The sequence below is a fragment of the Pelophylax lessonae genome (assembly GCF_965119305.1).
Source record: "Pelophylax lessonae genome assembly, chromosome: 2".
In the NCBI taxonomy this organism is placed as follows: Eukaryota; Metazoa; Chordata; class Amphibia; order Anura; family Ranidae; genus Pelophylax; species Pelophylax lessonae.
The window spans coordinates 663,855,320-663,881,178 of NC_138769.1; the positions used below are offsets into that span (position 1 = coordinate 663,855,320).

The following is a 25,859-nucleotide window of genomic DNA, read 5'->3' on the forward strand; positions in this document are numbered from 1 at the left end:
AAGACGGGCGACTGGACATGTCCAGTCGCCCGTCATACAGCTAAGCGGGCGGCACGGCGGGGGCTCGCTCTAAGGTAGGTATTTCATAATGAGCTAGTATGCGATGCATACTAGCTCATTATGTGTTTGTCTTTCAGGGTGAAAAAGAAAAAGGGTTTACAACCTCTTTAATTGAACAAGCTGAAGTTAGAAACTGATTGGCTGCCATGTACAGCTGCACCAGATGTTGCACCTTCCAGTTTTAGTAAATCAAACCCATTGCATGTCTATTCTGTGATAAAGAGCCTGTCTGCTATTTTTTTATTTATTTTTTTTCAAATTTAGTTTAGCTTCAAGTGATTACTAAGTTGCAGTATACAGCTGACATACGAAGACACAGATAGCACTTTATGAGAGTTTTATGGCTGAAGTAACTTCCTATGCACTTTATTAAAGCACTAGCATTTTTTATGTGTATATACAGTATGTAATAGGTCATTATGTATAAATCAATATAATAAAAGTGTTTTTTTAATAATATATAGGCACAGTAGGGAGTTATAGTGCTGCACTAGTTTTTATTGTATAAAATAGGTACTGTGTGCACAACAGTGGAGTGTCAGCAGGCTTAGATGGGGGAATTAACTTTGTAAGTGCAGAGGTTATTTTTTTAGTTCACATTAAAACACTGTTGAAAATAGAACAGGTCTAAAGACTAGACTATCCTCATAAAAGAGGCAGATACATCAGATGGCCCTATGATACATTTCACATCATATATAATAATCCTTCTCCTTGCATGTAGTCATAGAAATTAGTAATGTACATGAAATCAGGTCCTGACATAATACTTTAATAACAGTGTATAGAAGGACTGAGTTTCATTGTTGAAGAAGCTGGGATTCGTTCTGCTGATGACTGGAAGGAATCACACGGAGCCAGTCATCTCAGTCTGTAGCTGCATTCTTGATGAACATATAAGCTGACATATACACACAGGCTGCATGTTCTGCCAGAGAGCAATAGCTAGAACTAGACAATAATGATAGCTTTAGAAAGACTTACCTTGCTTTTAGAGGATTTCAGCGATGTTTCTGCAAAACAAGATGTATAAATTGTATCACTGTCTAATACATAAATTAAGTCTTTCCATATACAGGTGAAAGTTGAACTATGAGCACAATAAAAAATGACCCACATGATGCAAACTATCATTAGTATTACCAAAGTCGTTTGTGATCTCCCGAGCCCCCCCACCGTAATATAGCTTTATTATTCTTGATTCTGCCATTAAATCTCTTTTTTCGTTCTCTTCCTTTAAAAGGGTGACTACACTGTTTACAGCAGCAGCGTTGTCACCCTGTGTACAGGGTAGTCTTAGAGGTACATGTCATTTTACAACAGAAATACAAACACAATAAAGCCCAACACTTTTAAAGCAGTTAGTCCTGTTTCACAATAATATTATACTTGTATAATATACTAATATATATAATATAATACTTAAAATAAAACTAATATAATATTATACTTGTAAAATAATACTCTTGTATAAGAGTAAAGTGAACAGCAAGATTTGTTGAAACGTTAAAAGTACCGTTTAGCTCCAGTTTGTAAATGGTGAACACAGATCCTATTGGGAATGCTGACTGCCACTTTAAACAAGCTGCTAGCACTTTTTGAAGTTTGTTGGAAGCCTACTGCAGCCTGCTAGCAGCTTGTTTAAAGTGCTATCAGCACTCCCATTAGAATCTGTATTGATGTGAGTGGCCTGAAAAGGAGGTATTGCATTTCATTTTTAGGGCAGGAGCGCCTCCTGGACAACCAGCTGCTGCTGTACCGCCCTCTGAAAAGTCATTCAACGTGGACCACTTCTCAGGGGTGATGTGAGAGAAGCCTATATAGCAGCGGTCACTAAATGGCGGCCCGCGGTCCATTGGCGGCCCGCGCAATGCTTCCACCCGGACCGCCACCTGTATTCTGCCCCCTCCTCACTGCGGCTCCCGGCTCACTTGCAGCCGGTGTCCTGTCGGACCGCGAGTAGGGGCGTGACGTCACGCGTGCGCCCCGCCTCCTGCTCCTGACTGATAGACATTGCAGTGTCCTGTCGGGCCGCGAGTAGGGGCGTGATGTCACTCGCGCACCCCGCCCCCTGCTCCTGACTGCGGCTCCCTCTAAGCAGGGCAGCGAGCTAGGGCGTGACACTATGTGCACACCCCGCCCCCCTGTTCGCGGCTTTTGGACAGTTCCTGGCTCCAGGTATGTGGAGCAGGGGCGTAACTACAGGGGTTGCAAAGGTTGCAATCGCTACCGGGCCCCATGCTCCAGGGGGCCCGGTAGCAAACCAGTGGGTGAACTTCCAGGATCGCAAAGGTCACACTTGCGACCGGACCCTGGCATTGCACCACTGTGGGGAGGCCCCAAGATTGCAGGAAGGGGGCCCACTGCAGAACTTGTGAAAGAATCCTGCTGTGGGACCGTAATAAAAGGCCATGCAACAAGTGTAAAGAGCCTCAGGATTAGTGGGAAGAGCCCTGGGCTTGAAGGTAAGGGCCCCGGCCAGGGGTCTGGGGGGCCCTTCATGGTTTCTTGCATCAGGGCCCTGAAGGTTCTAGTTACGCCTCTGATGTGGAGCACATTTTTAGAGGGGAATATCTGCATTTAAAAAAAAACCTCTCAAGCTTTAACAAGTGTGCAGACAAGTGGCATATTTTGTTGTGCTCATTAGAGTGCCCCATAAAAGAAACAAAATATGCCCATCAGAGTACTCCCTTGACATAAAATGTGCCCCATATTTTATGCTAAGGGACACGCTGATGGGCATATTTTATGTTAAGGGGCACGCTAATGGGCATATTTTATGTTAAGGGTCACGCTAATGGGCATATTTTATGTTGAGCGCAACGCTGATTTACACGTTTTGTTTTGCCCATCAGAATGCCCCCTAACATAAAATGTGCCCATCAGCGTGCCCCCTAACATAAAATGTGCCCATCAGAGTGCTCCCTAACATAAAATGTGCCCATCAGCTTGCCCCTTATTTTATGTTAATGGTCACGCTGATGGGAATATTTTATGTTAAGGGGCACTCTGATGTGCATATTTATGCTGTGGTACACACTGATGGGCATATTTTATGTTAAGGGGCACTCTGATGGACATATTTATGCTATGGGGCACTCTAATGGGCATATTTTATGTTAAGAGCAACGCTGATTTACACATTTTCTTTTGCCCATCAGCGATCCCACCATTATAAAATATGCCCATCAGGGTGCCCCCTAACATAAAATGTGCCCATCAGCGTGACCCTTAACATAAAATATGCCAATCAGCGTGTCCCTTATTTTATATTAAGGGTCACGCTGATGGGCAAATGTTATGCTAAGGGGCACGCTGATGGGCATATTTTATGTTAAGGGTCACGCTGGTGGGCACATTTTTTTCTGCCCATCAGAGTGCCCCTAACATAAAATGTGCCCATCAGCGTGACCCTTAACATAAAATATGCCCATCGGCGTTCCCCTTATTTTATGTTAAGGGTCACGCTGATGGGCAAGTGTTATACTAAGGGACACGCTGATGGGCATATTTTATGTTAAGGGTCACGCTGGTGGGCACATTTTGTTCTGCCCATCAGAGTGCCCCTAACATAAAATGTGCCCATCAGCTTGCCCCTTATTTTATGTTAAGGGTCATGCTGATGGGCATATTTTATGTTAAGGGGCATGCTGATGTGCATATTTATGCTGTGGTACACTCTGATGGACATATTTATGCTATGGGGCACACTGATGGGCATTTTTTATGTTAAGGGGCACTCTAATGGGCATATTTTATGTTAAGAGCAACGCTGATTTACACGTTTTGTTTTGCCCATCAGCGATCCCACCATTATAAAATATGCCCATCAGGGTGCCCCCTAACATAAAATGTGCCCATCAGCGTGACCCTTAACATAAAATATGCCCATCAGCGTGTCCCTTATTTTATATTAAGGGTCACGCTGATGGGCAAATGTTATGCTAAGGGGCACGCTGATGGGCATATTTTATGTTAAGGGTCACGCTGGTGGGCACATTTTGTTCTGCCCATCAGAGTGCCCCTAACATAAAATGTGCCCATCAGCGTGACCCTTAACATAAAATATGCCCATCGGCGTTCCCCTTATTTTATGTTAAGGGTCACGCTGATGGGCAAATGTTATACTAAGGGACACGCTGATGGGCATATTTTATGTTAAGGGTCACGCTGGTGGGCACATTTTGTTCTGCCCATCAGAGTGCCCCTAACATAAAATGTGCCCATCAGCTTGCCCCTTATTTTATGTTAAGGGTCATGCTGATGGGCATATTTTATGTTAAGGGGCATGCTGATGTGCATATTTATGCTGTGGTACACTCTGATGGACATATTTATGCTATGGGGCACACTGATGGGCATTTTTTATGTTAAGGGGCACTCTAATGGGCATATTTTATGTTGAGAGCAACGCTGATTTACACGTTTTGTTTTGCCCATCACCGTGCCCCCTAACAAAATGTGCCCATCAGAGTGCCCCCTAACATAAAACGTGCCCATCAGAATGCCCCCCAACATAAAATGTGCCCATCAGAGTGCCCCCTAACATAAAATGTGCCCATCAGAGTGCCCCCTAACATAAAATGTGCCCATCAGCGTGCCCCTTATTTTATGTTAAGGGTCACGCTGATGGGCAAATTTTATGCTAAGGGTCACGCTCTCGGACACATTTTATGTTAAGGGACACTCAAATGGGCATATTTTATGTTAAGAACAACACTGATGAACACGTTTTGTTTTGCCCATCTTTCTGAGTCATAGCACAGACTTCAGATCCGGACCTCGGCCCAAAGAAAATTTTAGCGACCGGACCTCCTTGAATTTTAATTCATTACCCCTGCTATATAGTCTGAAAGGCACTAAGCAAAATGGCTGTGCTATAAATATATATATATATATATATATATATACATACATACACTGTATACATATACTGTATTGTCAAAAGTATTGGGACGCCTGCCTTTACACGCACATGAACTTTACTGGCATCCCAGTCTTAGCCAATAGGGTTCAATATTGGGTTGGCCCATCCTTTGCAGCTATAACAGCTTCAACTCTTCTGGGAAGGCTGTCCACAAGGTTTAGGAGTGTCTATGGGAATGTTTGACCATTCTTTAACCAGCTTAGCGGTATCCCCGAGCGTGACTCGGGGTGGATTTTCCATGCTATTATCGGTATCCCCGAGTCACGCTCGGGGTGGATGTGCAGAGCATGCAGCGGTATCACTTACCTTCTCCTGGCGATCCAGCGATGATCTCCCATTGCTGTGATCGCCAGCCGAGATCCCCGCCGCTCATCCGTCGGTATGAGGACTTCCTGGTTCCGTTCCCTACAGCAGCAATGCTGCATGGGAGCGGAACTAGGGAGGGAAATTCAAACGTTGCATAAAACACAAACACATAACATTTATACATTTATATTATATATATATATATATATATATATATATATATATATATATATATATACACAGTGCTTTGCGAAAGTATTCAGCCCCCTTGAACTTTTCGACCTTTTGCCACATTTCAGTCTTCAAACATAAAAATATAAAACTGTAATTTTTTGTGAAGAATCAACAAGTGGGACACAATCATGAAGTGGAACGAAATGTATTGGATATTTCGAACTTTTTTAACAAATAAAAAACTGAAAAATTGGGCGTGCAAAATTATTCAGCCCCCTTAAGTTAATACTTTGTAGCTCCACCTTTTTCTGCGATTACAGCTGTAAGTCACTTGGGGTATGTCTCTATCAGTTTTGCACATCGAGAGGCTGAAATTTTTGCCCATTCCTCCTTGCAAAACAGCTCAAGCTCAGTGAGGTTGGATGGAGAGTGTTTGTGAACAGCAGTTTTCAGTTCTTTCAACAGATTCTCGATTGGATTCAGGTCTGGACTTTGACTTGGCCATTCTAACACCTGGATATGTTTATTTGTGAACCATTCCATTGTAGATTTTGCTTTATGTTTTGGATCATTGTCTTGTTGGAAGACAAATCTCCGTCCCAGTCTCAGGTCTTTTGCAGACTCCATCAGGTTTTCTTCCAGAATGGTCCTGTATTTGGCTCCATCCATCTTCCCATCAATTTTAACCATCTTCCCTGTCCCTGCTGAAGAAAAGCAGGCCCAAACCATGATGCTGCCACCACCATGTTTGACAGTGGGGATGGTGTGTTCAGGGCGATGAGCTGTGTTGCTTTTACGCCAAACATAATGTTTTGCATTGTTGCCAAAAAGTTTGATTTTGGTTTCATCTGACCAGAGCACCTTCTTCCACATGTTTGGTGTCTCCCAGGTGGCTTGTGGCAAACTTTAAACAACACTTTTTATGGATATCTTTAAGAAATGGCTTTCTTCTTGCCACTCTTCCATAAAGGCCAGATTTGTGCAGTATACGACTGATTGTTGTCCTATGGACAGAGTCTCCCACCTCAGCTGTAGATCTCTGCAGTTCATCCAGAGTGATCATGGGCCTCTTGGCTGCATCTCTGATCAGTCTTCTCTTTGTATGAGCTGAAAGTTTAGAGGGATGGCCAGGTCTTCATAGATTTGCAGTGGTCTGATACTCCTTCCATTTCAATATTATCGCTTGTACAGTGCTCCTTGGGATGTTTAAAGCTTGGAAAATCTTTTTGTATCCAAATCCGGCTTTAAACTTCTTCACAACAGTATCTCGGATCTGCCTGGTGTGTTCCTTGTTCTTCATGATGCTCTCTGCGCTTTAAACGGACCTCTGAGACTATCACAGTGCAGGTGCATTTATACGGAGACTTGATTACACACAGATGGATTCTATTTATCATCATTAGTCATTTAGGTCAACATTGGATCATTCAGAGATCCTCACTGAACTTCTGGAGAGAGTTTGCTGCACTGAAAGTAAAGGGGCTGAATAATTTTGCATGCCCAATTTTTCAGTTTTTTACTTGTTAACAAAGTTTGAAATATCCAATAAATTTCGTTCCACTTCATGATTGTGTCCCACTTGCTGTTAATTCTTCACAAAAAATTACAGTCTTATATCTTTAAGTTTGAAGCCTGAAATGTGGTAAAAGTTTTGCAAAGTTCAAGGGGGCCGAATACTTTTGCAAGGCACTGTATATATACTGTATACACACACACACACACACACACACACACATATATATATATATATATATATATATATATATACACACACACATATATATATATATATATATATATATATATATATATATAAATATACACATATATATATAATATATTACACATGAATTATAATCTAATCAATAATATCATTTTATTATATAATATAATATAATATAATATATATATATATATATATAGAATAAGGGAATAATAACCGCGCTAAAGGAACAGATAAATTAGAACAGCAGCAACTTCAAGTGTGACCACACCCTAATAAATATTATACATATAAGTCGCGCTAAATATTAGATGGAGATGTGAAGTCCATAAAAGTCCAAAACAATATTATTGATAAATTCCAGGACCAAACTCCCTTAAGGGTATGTGCTTACCAGATGAAGGTAAGGAAAAGGCAGTCTCGCTGCGTGGAAACTTGTCACCTTGACAGTAGATCCAAGCTTCTATGATCGATCAACTCAGTGGACATGGGATCATGAAAAGCAAAAAAAAAAAGTACCGCAATAGCGTAAAACCCAACAAACAAATTGTGACTATCACCAAAGGTGTGGGTAAATGAAAATTGTGATGTGATATGACCTCCACCACAATAAATGAAATAAATAAATCATGCAAAAATATAGGGAACTTAGGGTGAATAACCCCTACCAGAGAGGTTAAGGGTTGATGCCTTGAGTGATTAATGTGTATCGGTTGGAGTAGCCTCTTACCAAACAAAAAAAATAATGACACAGTGAAGAAAACGTTGAAAAAAAGGTAATCGTGCTGAACCACCACCAGCTGAATTCGCCTCTTACCCTGGATAGATATAGATTAGCCAAAGTGCACTAAACAAATCCAGTGTACCACTCAGGAGCCAGCAATTTCACACCTGTGAGAGTTGCCTCTTACCACATATGAAGTTGTATCAAGCCTGTAGGGTAAATCAAGTGGCCAAAGACCGACCCCAAATTGAATCCAAGCCTGTGTATATACGAATAACCAGGGGATCCGACCAGAGGTGTAGGTAACTGGGTCTCAGAAGTTTCAGCAATATAGGATATCACCACCATAAGAAGAAAGAAAGGGCTCCCATAGCGTAAAACCATAAAAGCATTTTATTCCATAAAAGCAAAAAAACTTACAAAGACCAGGAATGGGTGAGCAATGGAGGTTGCCGCCGGCCGGACGGCTCCGCTCGTCCGCACTCGTGGGTCGCAGTCAGATGACGTCAGTACGCCGTTGCATCTGACTGCGACCCACGAGTGCGGACGAGCGGAGCCGTCCGGCCGGCGGCAACCTCCATTGCTCACCCATTCCTGGTCTTTGTAAGTTTTTTTGCTTTTATGGAATAAAATGCTTTTATGTTTTTACGCTATGGGAGCCCTTTCTTTCTTCTTATGGTGGTGATATCCTATATTGCTGAAACTTCTGAGACCCAGTTACCTACACCTCTGGTCGGATCCCCTGGTTATTCGTATATACACAGGCTTGGATTCAATTTGGGGTCGGTCTTTGGCCACTTGATTTACCCTACAGGCTTGATACAACTTCATATGTGGTAAGAGGCAACTCTCACAGGTGTGAAATTGCTGGCTCCTGAGTGGTACACTGGATTTGTTTAGTGCACTTTGGCTAATCTATATCTATCCAGGGTAAGAGGCGAATTCAGCTGGTGGTGGTTCAGCACGATTACCTTTTTTTCAACGTTTTCTTCACTGTGTCATTATTTTTTTTGTTTGGTAAGAGGCTACTCCAACCGATACACATTAATCACTCAAGGCATCAACCCTTAACCTCTCTGGTAGGGGTTATTCACCCTAAGTTCCCTATATTTTTGCATGATTTATTTATTTCATTTATTGTGGTGGAGGTCATATCACATCACAATTTTCATTTACCCACACCTTTGGTGATAGTCACAATTTGTTTGTTGGGTTTTACGCTATTGCGGTACTTTTTTTTTTGCTTTTCATGATCCCATGTCCACTGAGTTGATCGATCATAGAAGCTTGGATCTACTGTCAAGGTGACAAGTTTCCACGCAGCGAGACTGCCTTTTCCTTACCTTCATCTGGTAAGCACATACCCTTAAGGGAGTTTGGTCCTGGAATTTATCAATAATATTGTTTTGGACTTTTATGGACTTCACATCTCCATCTAATATTTAGCGCGACTTATATGTATAATATATATATATATATATATATATATATATATTATATAATAAAATTATATTATTGATTAGATTATAATTCATGCGTTTGTGTTTCAAATTTATCACATCTGGGATGTCTACTAGAGTCTTGTTTTGGTCAGGTTTAAGTCAGTAATTACTAAGAATTGTAGGCCTATAATACATAACGCCAAATTACCATGCAAAAAATTGTACCGCTTTTGGTACATAATTCCTGACATAATCATACCGCCAGGGAGGTTAAAAAGGGCATTTGTGAGTTCAGGTACTGATGTTGGACGAGAAGGCCTGGCTCGCAGTCTCTGCTCTAATTCATCCCAAAGGTGTTCTATCAGGTTGAGGTCAGGACTCTGTGCAGGCCCATCAAGTTCCTCCACCCCAAACTCGCTCATTCATGTTTTTTTGGACCTGGCTTTGTGCACTGGTCCAAATCATTTGGTGGAGGGGGGATTATGGTGTGGGGTTATTTTTCAGGGGTTGGGCTTGGCCCCTTAGTTCCAGAGAAGGGAACTCTTAAGGTGTCAGCATACCAAGACATTTTGGACAATTTCATGCTCCCAACTTTATGGGAACAGTTTTGGGATGGCCTCTTCCTGTTCTAACATGACTGCGCACCAGTGCACAAAGCTTCTCTCTCACCTCCCTCCCAACTCTCACAGGCTGCACTGATAGCAGTAGGATCCATAGGCTCCAGCTGCTGTCAATCAAATCCTAGGAGGAGGGAGTGGGAGGGGCGTGGGGCTGAGCCATGCTGCGTGTGTCTATGGACGCACACAGCTTGGCTCAAAAGCGTGCCCAAACGTATACCTCCATAGCACATGGCTTTCTATAGCAGCACCCTGAAGGAAGGAGGAGTGGAGAGCGCCAGCAGGGGACCCCAGAAGTGGAGGTAAGGCACTGCTCTGTGCAACACCACTGCACAAAGCAGGGAAGTTTAACTTCTTTTTTATTTTCATGAAAAAAACTATGAAGGTTTACAATACCTTTAATAAATAGTGTTATAGTTATCCCCCAACATACCTAGCTTTAATGTCCGCCCAGCACCCGGCTTGTTCTTGTAGCAGATTCTCTGCAGTTCGCAGCGGCCAGTCAGTTTCCTCAAGATAAACTTGAAGCAACGCCAGAGACAAATGCAGTAGAAGTAAAGCCACACCTGAACCACCATTCTGCAGACAAATGGAGAAAACATGTTACATTTCAGCTTCAGAATACAGCAATTGTATAGACACTTGTTGAGTTTAAAGAAGAACTCTGGTCTAAAAAAAAAAACAATGCGGTTAAAGTGAAAGTTTAATAGAGTGACGGGGCCTTTACAAAAAGATAACTTTGCTCGGTTGTGTTTTAACTTGACACTATCGCTTGCATACAAAAATACATCCAGGCAGAGGGCCCTTGCAAAAAAAAAATGAAGGGTTATACTTACCTTCCAATGGGCACAGACTGATTATTAGCGGGGGCTGTAGGGGGTCCAAATGTGGAAGCACAGATCTGTAAAGGGGTTGTAATAGCATTGATCTCGGGCAGTCTCATGTAACAAATCTCTAGTATATGACTATCTCTCAGTTTCCAACAACTTTCAAAGCATTTTCCAAGTTTCTGACTATTTCCTGTAGCATATTTGCAGTCTTTGACTATTTCCTGTAGCATATTTGCAGTCTCTGACAATTTCCTGGAGCATATTTGCCGTCTTTGACTATTTCCTGTAGCATATTTGCAGTCTCTGACCATTTCCTGTATCTTATTTGCCATCTTTGACTATTTCATGTAGCATATTTGCAGTCTCTGACCATTCCCCGTAGCATATTTGCAGTCTCTGACTATTTCCTGTAGCATATTTGCAGCCTCTGACTATTTCCTGTAGCATATTTGCCGTCTCTGACTATTTCCTGTAGCATATTTGCAGTCTCTGACTATTTCCTGTAGCATATTTGCAGTCTCTGACTATTTCATGTAGCATATTTGCCGTCTCTGACTATTTCCTGTAGCATATTTGCAGTCTCTGACCATTTTCTGTAGCATATTTGCAGTCTCTGACCATTTCCTGTAGCATATTTGCAGTCTCTGACCATTTGTGATGTCCGGTGCTGCACCATAGTCAAGTAAGTAAGCTGACCACCTCTGCTTTACAGGGTCTCTTTGCCTGAATTTTTATATACAAGCGATAGGGTCACTTGAACCAATTAACCTCCCAAAGATTTATCCCCCTTCATGACCAGGCCATTTTTTGTTTATTGGCACTGTGTTACTTTCACTGACAATTGCATGGTCATGCAAAGCTGTACACAAATAAAATTTATATCATTTTTTCACACAAATAAAGCTTTCTTTTAGTAGTATTTGATCTTGTTTCTTTTTATTTTTTGGGCTATAAATGAAAAAAGACCGAAAATTTTGAACAAACAATATTTTGTGTTTTCTGCTATTAAACATATCCGATAAAAAATGTTAAAAATCGAATTTCTTCATGAATTTAGGCCAATAACCGCATATTGGTTTACGCAAACGTTAAAGCATCTACAAACTATGGTATATATATTGAAAATTTAATTTATTTTTTAATTTTTTTATACTAGTAATGGCGGCGATCAGCAGCTTATAGCGGGACTGCGATATTGTGGCGGACAATGTGACGCTAACTGACACATTGTGGAAACCCTTGATCCTAATACAGTGATCAGGGCTACAAATATGCACTGTCACTGCATTATTGGCACTGGCTGGGAAGGGGTTACATCAAGGGCAATCAATGGTTTAAGTGCGTGCCTAACCAGTGTTCATGTGTTTACTGTGAGGTCTTTTTACTAAGAGATATGACAGTTTTTATTTCCTGCTTTGCAGGGAAACAAAAACCACCACAACCCCACTGACTTGTTTATATATGCAGAGCGCTGTCCTGTCTTTCTCGCCGATCAGCTGGTGCATCCATTGGCCTGGCACCCGCTAATCGCAAGTGCCGTATCATATACTAGGTACATGATTCGGCACAGGAGAGCCACTTTACAGCCGTATAACGGCGTTGTGCAGTCGACAAGTGGTTAATTTATATAAATTAAAGTGGTGTTAAACCCAAAGCCAAAAATGTAATATATTGCAGCCTACCAATCATTAGATGTGGTGGTGGCTGCATTGATTTTCTTTTGTTAGGCTTTTTTCCCTCTGTTTTCACCTTGTGATCTAGCCAGTAACACACCTCCTATATTAGAGTGCCTAACTCTAAAACGTGAAGATGGACTGTATATCACTTGCGAGTATGCCCACAAAAGCAGGAAGTGTGGCATTTGTGTGTATTTGCCAGTATTTGTGCATATTTACAAGTATACACACAGAAAAAAACTGACCGGGAACTCAGATTTCTTGCTCTCCTCCAATGATCAGACTTGTGCTGAAAACCCCTCCCACCCCTTTACACAGCCATTTACTGGGAAAAATCTGCGCTGCTGTTTCTCTTGCCCCAGCTCTTATGCAGCTGAGAACAGAGGGAATGTGATCACTTAAAAAAAAGAAAAAAAGTATGTATGTTTTTTTTTTTTTATATCTATACACAAATGTTTTGCCTTTAATTTCTATTTTAAACTGAATTGGTTGTTTTACAAGGTGATTGTTTAAAAAGTCACTGTGTGCCTGAAAACTAAGTGTTTTCAGGCAATAATGTGCAAGAGGCCTTAGATAGACTAGCAGATTTAAATACACTTACAAACTGAATGCAAATGCCAGGTAACACTTTATAAGCAGTTAAAACAGTTTTTTTTTCTTTTGGGATAAAGGTTTTACATGAATAAATAAAAACGGTCATTGTAAGCACCCCTGTCAATCTTGAATGATTTGTCTCATCCCTGTAACTGATACATCAGCAAGAGAGCTTGTTCTTTTTCAAAACAACAGACCTACGGGCCGGATCACCTGATGAAAATAGAAGAAAGAAAGCCTAAAAAAAAGAAAACTAATATGGCCATTATATCTAAGAATTGGTTAGCTGCATTATAATATTTGCATTTGGGTGTAAGGGCCGAGTCACACCTGAACGTGGTCCGTATTCCTGTGAAATTTCTGTGCCGTGTGATTTTCAGCCGATTCATTTGACTAGGCTTAAATTACATTGGATCACACAAAATGTAGTGCATGCAGTACTTTTAAAAAAAGCACTGCACCGGATCGCTGTACCATGTGTAACAGGAAGTCAGCTAAATCTGGGAATGTAGTCACAGGAAGGAGATACATTTCTACCTGATTTAGAAAGTCCATTAATTAATTTAGGGTGTTGGCTACAGAGCTAGCCAGCAGGAAGTTGAAAGGCCTTCACCTGTTCAGAATGAGGGAGTTAAGGCTCTATAATTTGTTCAGAGAAATTCCTATTGTTTGCTGCCTCCAGAAGCTGCATCCTGAAGCCATGTGGGCTGGGAGCAGGAGGACAGTCAGCGTGTGCCTCCCGACAGGATGTGTGGGCCTGGGAGAAGACCCCCCGGAGTGATGTGTGCCCGGGACGGTAACCAAGGGTGAAATCGTCTCAAAGGTGAGAAGACGAACTGTTGATGTGAAAGAAACAAAGGACTGTGTTGCCCTGTGAAGCTATTATAAAAGGACTATTGAGTGTCCGCTGTAGGACAAGGAAGTCTGCCCGACGGTAGGTTGGAGACAGACACTTAGGCAGGTTCCAGTTGTGAGAAGGTAGCCGCCCACAGAGGCAAGGATTTATTTTCTGTTTTATTTTATTTTGGATGTTTTGCTGCATACAGCCTGGTGAAGAAAGTACCATTTAATAAACCACACTGTTTGTTTGCAAGCACTTGTCGGCTACCTCTCTGGGAAAACGCACCCCCCAAGGGGTCATCCACACCCGCCACCGAGCTAATCCCTCACATATGGTGGAGGTATGCAGTGGGCATAAGCAGAGATCCCTGCAATGGAGTGCATATGTTTGATGAACTTTGTCTGGTGCATGAGATTGCACAATCTATGTGTGCAGGAGAGAAGATCCTGACAGAAAAAAAAAAAAAAAAAAAAGTGTTTTAAAGAGACAGCGGTCTCAAAATTATTTGATGAACTTTGTTGTGTCTGGTGCAAGTGACTGCACAAACTGTGTGTGCAGGAAAAGAGATCCTGCAAGAGAGAGAAAAACTACATGTGTTGAAGAGACAGTGGTCTGAAAATTGTTTGCTGGACTGTGAAAAATTTGTTTGTGGAGTTATTGAAGATGGGGCGGTCCAAACGCCTGAAAAATGCAAAGATAGATGAAATGAGAGACCGGATTCTATGGATGGAGGGGATGTTGCCGTCTGAACCAGCCCCATCCATGCCTAAAGAGAGTCTACTAAAGAGGAAGGTTGTTGTCCCTAGCAACACTGATGAAACTGCTATGGAGACGCAGTGTGCTCAGATGAAAAGTAAGCTCAAAATGGAGGAGATGTTGAAACAACTGATTATATCAAATACAGCTCAACAGCAGGCAAATGCAGCTCAACAGCAGGCAAATGCGGATTTTCAGCGGAGCTTTGCAGCTCAACAAAAGGCTCATCAAGAGAGCATGGCAGGCTGGAAACAGAGACGCCAGCAGCCAATGGAGGCCATCGGTTTGGAAGAAACCGAGTATGTGTGCAGGGCTGAGTTGGATGCCTTGCAATGGAAAATGGAAGAAAAGGAACAAGCCTTGGAATTGCTTAAAATGGAGCATAGAAACTTGCAGGAAACGAATGAACTACTCAAGTCTCATGTGTCACAGTGGGAAGAATCCACTGCTCTTCTTTTGGTCGAGTTGCAAAAACGCAGAGAAACTATAATGGAGAAAGATACCATCCTCATGGAAAAGGAAAGTGAAATTCAGACTTTGCAGAAGCAAAGTATGGTTGATATGTTGGAGTTGCGTAATCAGCTGAAAAAAAGTCTTCAGTGTTTGGAAGTTACAAAAATAGACCTGCAGGAGTCGCAGGAACAGAATGTCGCTCTGAAAACGACATTGTCTCTCAGCGACAACGAGAAAAGTGAAAGAGAGGCTAAATTACTGAGTACTGTGTATGAGCTCACCACTTTGAGCAATGTGGTAGATGAATTACGTGCAGACTGTGAAAGTTGGAAAGGTGAAGCCCAACGTTTCCAGCAGCAGTTAAAGGAGAAAGAAGCCTGTGTGGCAGAATTACAGTCTCATTCCCAGAAACTAGCCAATGAGGTGAAGGCTCTTATGCAGGGAAAAGGAGATTGTGAACATAAGAGGGAAAAAGTAGAGGCACAGCTTCTGGAATCGCAAGTCAAGGTGTCAGAAGGTGACCGATTGTGTGCTAAGCTGTCAGAGAAGGCAAACCGATTGCAGGTTGAGTTGGACAGTGTCACAAATCGGCTTTCTCAAGCAGACAGCAAATCTAGAGAAATTGCGGAAGCTTTTTCTGTCTTGGAATCGCAGCTGCAAGACACGCAGGAACTCTTACAGGAAGAGAGGTGTCAAAGGCTGAGTTTTAGCACAAAGCTCAAACAAATGGAAGATGAGAAAAATGGCTTCCTGGAACAATTAAAAGAGGAGGCGGAAGCAAAGAAAAACCTATCAGAGCAAGTCGCAACATTGCAAGCTCAGATAGCGGATATGAAAAAACGCATGGAAGAAAGCGTTGGTTCATTACAGTGTGTTGAAGAGGTGAAAAAGAAGTTTGATCAGATGCTTGGTGAAGAGAAGACTGTGTCTGCAAAATATGCAGAAGAACGCGCCCGTGCAGAAACGGAGGTGCGTGATAACGAGAGCAAAGCCCTGTTCTTGGCTCGCTCTTTGGAGGAAGCTCTAGAGTGTAAGGTTGAACTAGAAAGAGTTAACCAACAGCTGTGTACAGAAATGGAAGATTTGGTCAGCTCCAAGGATGATGTTGTGAAAAGCGTTCAGGAGCTAGAAAAGTCTAAGCGAGCCTTAGAACAGCAAGTAGAAGAGATGAAGATTCCGTTGCAGGAACTGGAAGAGGAATTCCAGGCAACAGAGGATCTGTCCCAGAGAGGGGATAGTGTGCCTGATGCAGTTTTTAAAAGGATCAGTGTTTTGGGGTCTGTCCTGAGTGAGCCTCAGAAATGTGACGACATGTGGCTTGAATCACCCCTTTGGAATAAACCGTTCCTTCAAAAACTTCAAGCATTGGAAAATGTATCATTAGAACTTCAGCAAACAAAGGAGCTGAGTAAGAAATGTGGTGATTTCTCAGTTCAGGCTGAAAACCTAGTGGAGAAAACTAAGGCTGTTGGTGAAAACGTGAAGCAAATGAATAAGTGCCTTTCAGGGAGTGTTTCCAAAATGGAACTGGTGAAAGACGGGTGGCAGAAGTTTGATCGTGATCTTGAGATGCATTCCATGTGGAATTCAGATAGAGAAAAAGAACTAGGTGACCTTGAGCAGTCAAATAGTTCAGCAGAAAGTGCATTGAAGAAACCTGTAAAAGAATGTGTTGCAGTTCCATGCTTCTTCACTGATGCAGAGAGGAGGTCTATAATGGATACCACCCAGATCGCTGGGTTCAACTGGGTTGTTGCCTTTGACCCCTATGTTGGTGGAAGGAAAGTTGATGATGTTCTGGTTGGCTACTTCTGTGAAGAGTTTGGCAAGAAATATAAACTGAATATCAAATCAAGTAGTAGGCCTTTACTGCGACTCGCTCAGGAGGGCGAAAAGTTTAAGAAGTTGATGAGTGCAAATGCTTCAGATCTGCCTATGAATATGAAATGTTTGAATGATATTGATATCTCTGGGAAAAGGAACAGGGGTCACTTTGAAGAAATGTGTGACAGCCTGTTGTCTCAATTGGAAAATCCTCTGCACAGCATCTTAGAGCAAGCAAAGCTCAAGAAGGAAGATCATTCCCTTTTACAACAAAAAGTCAATGATTGTGTACAGCTGTATGGAGAGGCAACTCAAGTCACAGAGGGATGTCAAGAGTCCCTACTTGGAACAAAGCTTAGTGAAGCAAAGGTTCTCAAAGTTTTGTGGAAAACATTTATGGATTGCAGAGAGAGGCGTCTTAAGAATGTTGAAGACATTAAGACTAGCCCAATTGAGTTGCCTATGGATCATGGTCCTCCATGGTGGATTGGACAGACGGTTATGAGGGACAAGCTGTCTGACATTTATGAGAAAGCTGTCAATGAAGATGACAGAAACGAGAAGGAGCGAAATGATGCCAAAAATGCAGTTGAAGAATGTGTATATGAGATGAGAGAGAAACTGTGTGGCATTTATGAGAAATCCGTCAATGAAGATGACAGAAACAGTTTCATCCGGAAGCTTGAGGATAATAGGAGGCTTATCAGTGAGTCAGCAGTGCTTGACACATGCGTGCCTGGAAATCTGTGTCCCAACCCTAGGGTTGAAACAAGAGGGGGGGGTATGTAACAGGAAGTCAGCTAAATCTGGGAATGTAGTCACAGGAAGGAGATACATTTCTACCTGATTTAGAAAGTCCATTAATTAATTTAGGGTGTTGGCTACAGAGCTAGCCAGCAGGAAGTTGAAAGGCCTTCACCTGTTCAGAATGAGGGAGTTAAGGCTCTATAATTTGTTCAGAGAAATTCCTATTGTTTGCTGCCTCCAGAAGCTGCATCCTGAAGCCATGTGGGCTGGGAGCAGGAGGACAGTCAGCGTGTGCCTCCCGACAGGATGTGTGGGCCTGGGAGAAGACCCCCCGGAGTGATGTGTGCCCGGGACGGTAACCAAGGGTGAAATCGTCTCAAAGGTGAGAAGACGAACTGTTGATGTGAAAGAAACAAAGGACTGTGTTGCCCTGTGAAGCTATTATAAAAGGACTATTGAGTGTCCGCTGTAGGACAAGGAAGTCTGCCCGACGGTAGGTTGGAGACAGACACTTAGGCAGGTTCCAGTTGTGAGAAGGTAGCCGCCCACAGAGGCAAGGATTTATTTTCTGTTTTATTTTATTTTGGATGTTTTGCTGCATACAGCCTGGTGAAGAAAGTACCATTTAATAAACCACACTGTTTGTTTGCAAGCACTTGTCGGCTACCTCTCTGGGAAAACGCACCCCCCAAGGGGTCATCCACACCCGCCACCGAGCTAATCCCTCACACATGGGATCCGGTGCAGGCAAGATTGGTGCGTTTTTCTCGTTACGATTATATTGTTGTTACTGATGTTCGGCCTGCCCCTGGGAAGACGTCACCGATGATGAAACGCGTCAGGTTTGGCTGTTACTGAAGACATCCCGCTTGCTTAGCCGTTTCTCCCATCCTTCCGTTCTCATGAGCTGACAGTCTGCTGGTTTTTCACTCGTTTGTGCCCGTTTGCAACTTATTGAAGATACTTTTATTTTAAATAAAAGGACTTAAATGTTAGCAGGCTTCACTATGCTTGTTCATTTTTTTTATTCCTAAACCATTTGAGCTGCTGCTGAGCAGCCGCCGCCTATCTCAGATGCCGGGATTTTTTGTGCTTTTTGACCATTATAATTTATGATCCATGCTATCTTGTAAGAAGCGTCGTATGCTAAGTATTGGTGCTTGGTGGTGGATTTCATCAGTCAACATCACGTATGCACTTTTTTGCACTTTATGGACACATTTAATATTAAAAAGGACTTTTTCATTGAAAGGACTTTTTTTATGTTCACCTAACAACGGATTTTGCACGTATTTCATCATATCACTTTCATATGATTGATTTTTCTTCTACATATTTTTTTCAATGATATAATTTGCTCATAATTTATTCACTGCATGTTTAGTTGTTTTCATGCCACATTATTTACCATATGATTATTCATGATTGCACTATTAGGATCTAGCGCCGCTTCTTATTTATTTTAACGATTATAGTGACACTCGCTGATCGCACACCCAGTGTGTTTTGAACATCTTGTGGGAAACGTGTATTAACCACTTGCCGACTGCCGCAAGTACATATACTGCGGCGGTCAGCTCCGGCCAGGCAAAGTGACGTATATATACGTCACTAGCCTGTCACCGGCTTGTGAGCCAAGAGCGGGCGAGCGAGCGCCCGCTGAGGCGTGCGCCCGCCGCGACTCGTTCACTAAGGAGTCAGTGCGTGTGACCGGCGGACATCGGGTCACTCGGCGATCGTCGGTAGAGAGGGAGAAAGGCAGGCGGCTAATGTAAACAAGCCGCCTGTCATTCTCCTCTGTGTAAAAATGGAGATCAGATGGTTCTACTATGTAGAACCATTGATCTCTGTTTTTACAATAGTAGACATGTCCCATCACAGTTAGAAACACGCCCCTAGGACACACTTAACCCCTCCCTCTCCAATACAGTTAACCCCTTCCCTGCCAGTGTCATTTTTACAGTAACAGTGCATATGTATAGCACTGATTACTGCAGTAATGTCACTGGTAACCCCAAAAGTGTCAAAAATGTCAGTCAAGGGTCCGATCTGTCCGCCGCAATGTCGTAGTCCCGCAAAAAAAAAAATCGCAGATCGCCGCCATTACACGTTAACCACTTAAGCCCCGGAAGATTTTACCCCCATTCCGACCAGGGGGTATTTTACGACTCGGCACTGCGTGACTTTAACTGACAATTGTGCGGTCATGCAATGTGGTACCCAAACGAAATTTACGTCCTTTTTTTCCCACAAACAGAGCTTTCTTTTGGTGGTATTTGATCACCTCTGCGCTTTTTATTTTTTGCGATATTAATAAAAAAAGAGCGAAAATTTTGCAAAAAAATGACATTTTCAACTTTGTCTTTTAAAAAATATCCAATATACTCAATTTATGTATTTTTTTTTGGCCAAAATATATTTAGCTACATGTCTTTGACAAAAAAAAATTCAATGAGCGTATTTTTATTGGTTTGCGCAAAAGTTATAGCGTCTACAAACTATGGTGTAAATACAGAAATTTACGCAGCTTTAATTTTTGACTGCCTATCTCATTTCATGAAGTGCTAAAATGGCAGGGCAGTACAAAACCCCCCCAAACTACCACTTTTTGGAAAGTAGACATCCTAAGGAATGTTCTGAGAGGCATGTTGAGCTCATTGAATATTTCATTTTTTTGTCACAGGTGTTTGAAAAATGACTAAAAATTTTTTTTTTTTTTTTTTACACAAAGTTGTCATTGAAATGATATATTGCTCACACATGCCATGGGTATATGTGTAATTACACCCCAAAATATATTCTGCTGCTTCTCCTGAGTACAGGGATACCACATATGTGGGACTTTTTGGGAGCCTAGCTGTGTACGGGACCACAAAATCAAATCCCCACCATCAGAATTTCAAAGGGCGTACATTTTTCATTGCATTTTCTCACTACCTCTAACGGTTTAGGAGGCCCTGAAATGTCAAGATACCACAAAACCCCCCCAAATGACCCCATTTTGGAAAGTAGACACCCCAAGCTGTTTGCTAAGAGGCATGGTGAGTCCATGGAATATTTTATATTTTACCACAAGTTTTGGGAATATTACTATTTTTTTTTTTATTTTTTTTTTTTACACAACGTTGTCACTAAAAGATAAAATTCTCACACATGACATGGGTATATGTGGAATTACACCCCAAAATACATTCTGCCACTTCTCCTGAGTATGGGGATGCCCCATGTGTGAGACTTTTTGGGAGCCTAGCTGTGTACAGGACCGCGAAAACCAATCAACACTCCCAGGTTTTCTAATGGCGTAAATTGTGCATGTCACCTCTGCACTACCTGTCACAGTTTCGGAGGCCCTAAAATTCCAAGATAGCACAAACCCCCCCCAAATGACCCCATTTTGGAAAGTAGACACCCCAAGCTATTTGCTGAGAGGCATGGTGAGTCCATGGAATATTTTATATTCTGCCACAAGTTCCGGGAAATACATATATATATATATTTTTTTTTTTTTTCACAAAGTTGTCAGTAAATGAAATATTGCTCACACATGCCATGGGTATATGTGAAATGACACCCCAAAATACATTCTGCTGCTTCTCCTGAGTACAGGGATACCCCATGTGTGAGACTTTTTTGCAGTCTAGCCGAGTACAGGTCCCCGAAAACCAGTCCCCGCTTTCAGGCTTTCCAAGGGCGTAAATTGTTGATTTCACTCCTGACTACCTATCACAGTTTCGGAGGCCCTAAAATTCCAAGATAGCACAAAACCCCCCCAAATGACCCCATTTTGGAAAGTAGACACCCCAAGCTATTTGCTGAGAGGCATGGTGAGTCCATGGAATATTTTATATTTTGCCACAAGTTCCGGGAAATATATATATATATATATATATATTTTTTTTTTTTTTCACAAAGTTGTCAGTAAATGAAATATTGCTCACACATGCCATGGGTATATGTGAAATGACACCCCAAAATACATTCTGCTGCTTCTCCTGAGTACAGGGATACCCCATGTGTGAGACTTTTTTGCAGTCTAGCCGAGTACAGGTCCCCGAAAACCAGTCCCCACTTTCAGGCTTTCCAAGGGCGTAAATTGTTGATTTCACTCCTGACTACCTATCACAGTTTCGGAGGCCCTAAAATTCCAAGATAGCACAAAACCCCCCCAAATGACCCCATTTTGGAAAGTAGACACCCCAAGCTATTTGCTGAGAGGCATGGTGAGTCCATGGAATATTTTATATTTTGCCACAAGTTCCGGGAAATATATATATATATATATATTTTTTTTTTTTACACAAAGTTGTCAGTAAATGATATATTGCTCACACATGCCATGGGTATATGTGAACTGACACCCCAAAATACATTCTGCTGCTTCTCCTGAGTATAGGGATACCCCATGTGTGAGACTTTTTTGCAGTCTAGCCGAGTACAGGACCCCGAAAACCAATCATCGCCTTCAGGCTTTCCAAGGGCGTAAATTGTTGATTTCACTCCTGACTACCTATCACAGTTTTGGAGGCCATGAAATGCCAAGACAGCACAACCCCCCCCCCCAAATGACCCCTTTTCGGAAAGTAGACACCCTGAGCTATTTGCAGAGAGGCATGTTGAGTGTTTTGCAGATCTCACTTTTTGTCACAAAGTTTTGGAAATTGAAAAAAGAGGAAAAAAAATGCATTTTCCTGTTTTTTCTTCATTTTCCAAAAAAAATTAGAGCTGCAAAATACTCACCATGCCTCTCAGCAAATAGATTGGAGTGTCTACTTTGCAAAATGGGGTCATTTGGGGGGGGTTTGTGCAATCTTGGCTTTTTATGGACTTCAAAACTGTGATAGGTAGTAAGGAGTGAGATCAACAATTTACGCCCTTAGAAAGCCTAAAGGTGCGCATTGGTTTTCCGGGTCCTGTACGCGGCTAGACTGGCTGGCAAAAAGTCTCACACATGGGGTATCATTGTACTCAGGAGAAGCAGCAGAATGTATTTTGGGGTGTCATTTCACATATACCCATGGCCTGTGTGAGCAATATATCATTTACTGACAACTTTGTGTAAAAAAATAAAAAAAAATAAAAAAATTTTTTTTCCTCGAAACTTGTGGCAAAATATAAACTATTCCATGGACTCACCATACTTCTCAGCCAGTAGCTTGGAGTGTCTACTTTGCAAAATGGGGTCATTTGGGGGGGTTTTGTGCCATCTTGAAATTTCAGGGCCTCTGAAACTGTGACAGGTAGTCAGGGGTAAAATCAGCAATTTACGCCATTAGAAAACCTGAAGATGTGGATTGGTTTTCGGGGGCGCGTACACAGCTAGGCTCCCAAAAAGTCTCACACATGTGGTATCCCTGTACTCAGGAGAAGCAAAAGAATGTATTTTGGGGTGTCATTTCACATATTCCCATGGCATGCATGAGCAATATATCATTTAGTGACAACTTTCTGTAAAAAAACAACAACAAAAAAAAAAAATAATAATTTTCCCGAAACTTGTGGCAAAATATAAAATACTCCATGGACTCACCATGCCTCTCAGAAAAAAGCTTTGGGTGTCTACTTTTCAAAAAGGGGTCATTAGGGGGGTGTTTGAACAGTTCCGGCATTTTATACTCAATCTTATCCACACATCACCCACTCTTCTAACCACTTGAAAACCAAGCCTTTTCTGTGCCTTTTTGTTTACATGAAAAAATATTTTTTTTTTACTAGAAAATTACTTTGAACCCCCAAACATTATATATTTTTTTAAAGCAGAGGCCCTATAGAATAAAATGGTGGATGTTGCAAATTTTTTTGTCACACGGTATTTGCGCACAGATTTTCCAAACGCAATTTTTGCGAAAAAAATACATTTTTTTTTAATTTATTGCACAAATACACTATATAATTCCAATTTTTTTGGTAAAATTTAAAAGATGATCTTATGCCGAGTTCATAGACACCTAACATGACATGCTTTAAAAATTGCGCATGCCTGCGCAGCGACAAAAACGTATGTACATTTTTGAAAACCTTTAAAAGTCTCTACAGGTTACCACTTTAGACTTACAGAGGAGGTCTACTGCAAGAATTACTGCACTCGATCTGGCGATCGCGGCGATACCTCACATGCATGCTGCAATTGTGGTTTACATATGACACTAGACCACCGCTTGCGTGCGCCATTGCGCGCAAGCACCGGGGGTAAGGGGGGGGGCTCAATTTTTTTTTTTTCTTTTGCTTTTTTATGTTATTTTGACACCTTTCCTTTAATTTTTTTTTTTTAAATCATTTTTATTGTTATCATAGTGAATTTAAATATCCCCTATGATAGCAATCTGTAGTGACAGGTACTCTTTTTAAAAAAAATTGGGGTCTTTTAGACTCTAGATCTCTCCTCTGACCTTAACGCATCTGACCACACCAAAATTGGTGTGATAAAATACTTTCCCAATTTCCCAATGGCCCTGTTTATTTCTGGCGAAACAGAAGTCATAAAATGCTCGTAGCCTCCGGCATCTTAGGCCATAGAGATGATTGGAGCCATTCTCATCTCCAATTAGCTCTATGGTTAGATAATTGAACCACCGGCTGCACTCTCGGGTTAACCGGTGGGACAGGAGAGCCAGAGAAAAACCATGGAAGGCTGCGGAAGGCGGCGGTGGGGGGGGGGGGGGAGGCCCCTCCCACTGCATGTAAAAGCAGTCTAGCGGCCAATTACCTGCTAGAATTGCTTTTACATGTAAGTCGACCGCTGGCTGTAAAAAACGATACTAAGATGATGCCTAAATCTGCAGGCATCATCCTGGTATAACCACTCAAAGTCCAGCAACGTACCAGTACATTGCTGGTCCTTGTTTGGCATATAGGTTTTTTTTTTTTTCATGCAGCCTGTGGGCTGAACGGAAAAAAAGAGAACCTATCAGAAATCAGCACAGGAATAATGCGTAGTATTACTCATCATTAACCGCCCAAACAACCACCCACTGAATTTAATGATGGGTATACACGACACTATCCACGTATACCAAAATAGGATTTTAACTGCAGTGCTGAAATCAGAAAATCACCACAGCTGCTATCAGCAAAGGTATCCATATATGCTGAGCGCAAACGCTGTTTGTGTCAGAATATATAAAATCAATGCGTGGTAGCCGACGAGGGACCTGCAAGAGAAACAGGTCACAAAAGAATGAAAAAACAAACAAAGGACATTGAAAAAAAGTATAGTAGGAAGGAGTAGAAGGACATATAAAATGACTGACAACAACAGTTTTTGGATTTTCATCATTAACCGCCCAAACAACCACCCACTGAATTTAATGATGGGTATACACGGCGCTATCCACGTATACCAAAATAGGATTTTAACTGCAGTGCTGAAATCAGAAAATCACCACAGCTGCTATCAGCAAAGGTATCCATATATGCTGAGCGCAAACGCTGTTTGTGTCAGAATATATAAAATCAATGCGTGGTAGCCGACGAGGGACCTGCAAGAGAAACAGGTCACAAAAGAATGAAAAAACAAACAAAGGACATTGAAAAAAAGTATAGTAGGAAGGAGTAGAAGGACATATAAAATTACTGACACCACAACAGTTTTTGGATCCTTTTATTTTTCTTTCTAACTGTTCCTTTACTTCTTGATTTGGGAGGGACTGCGATCATCTGCGATCTTCTCTTCCAGCTTGGGTCTCTCAAAATGTCGATGGACATCCAACATCCTTCGAGACCCTGTGTTTATGTGCCCTACACTGTGTCGTGCTGTACCCTACGCTAATAATCCACTAGTGTATGGTAGCGCTCGAAACATTCCCCGATGCAGAGACCAGGTTGGTCAGGACATTTGGGACAATAATAACGGGTGTCACGCCTAAATCCGCGCTTGCTACAGACACGACATCTTCTTTGGGGCCATCTTTGGGTAGGGGTACTCGGGAGGACATGTGAAAAATGCCTCTCATGCAGCCGGCTCACTGCATCTGGAAGGGGAAGTTGGGCAGGCATGCCTCCTGGGTACAGGTAGGCAAGGATGATCTCTTCCTGGAATTCCCGGAAAGATCCAGTTCGTCCTGACGCCCTGTATAGGACAAAGGCGTTCAGCATAGCCAATTGGTATAGGTAAACAGACACTTTTTTGTACCAGCGTCTGGCTTTACGGGCAACTAAATACGGCGCCA

The 25,859-nt window shown here is 42.0% G+C and overlaps 1 protein-coding gene across 3 annotated transcripts in view; it reads right to left on the reverse strand.

Annotated features, from left to right (window-relative positions):
• Positions 1 to 25,859, reverse strand: part of ELMOD1 (ELMO domain containing 1) — a 235,826-nt gene that overhangs the window by 53,164 nt on the left and 156,803 nt on the right. For all 3 annotated transcript variants that reach the window (XM_082244719.1, XM_082244717.1, XM_082244718.1), the window contains exons 3-4: positions 10,407 to 10,552; positions 1,045 to 1,073 (exon numbers count right to left, since the gene is read on the reverse strand). In XM_082244719.1, coding sequence (XP_082100845.1) covers positions 1,045 to 1,073; positions 10,407 to 10,552 — 175 coding nt within the window. The remainder of the gene's footprint in view (positions 1 to 1,044; positions 1,074 to 10,406; positions 10,553 to 25,859) is intronic.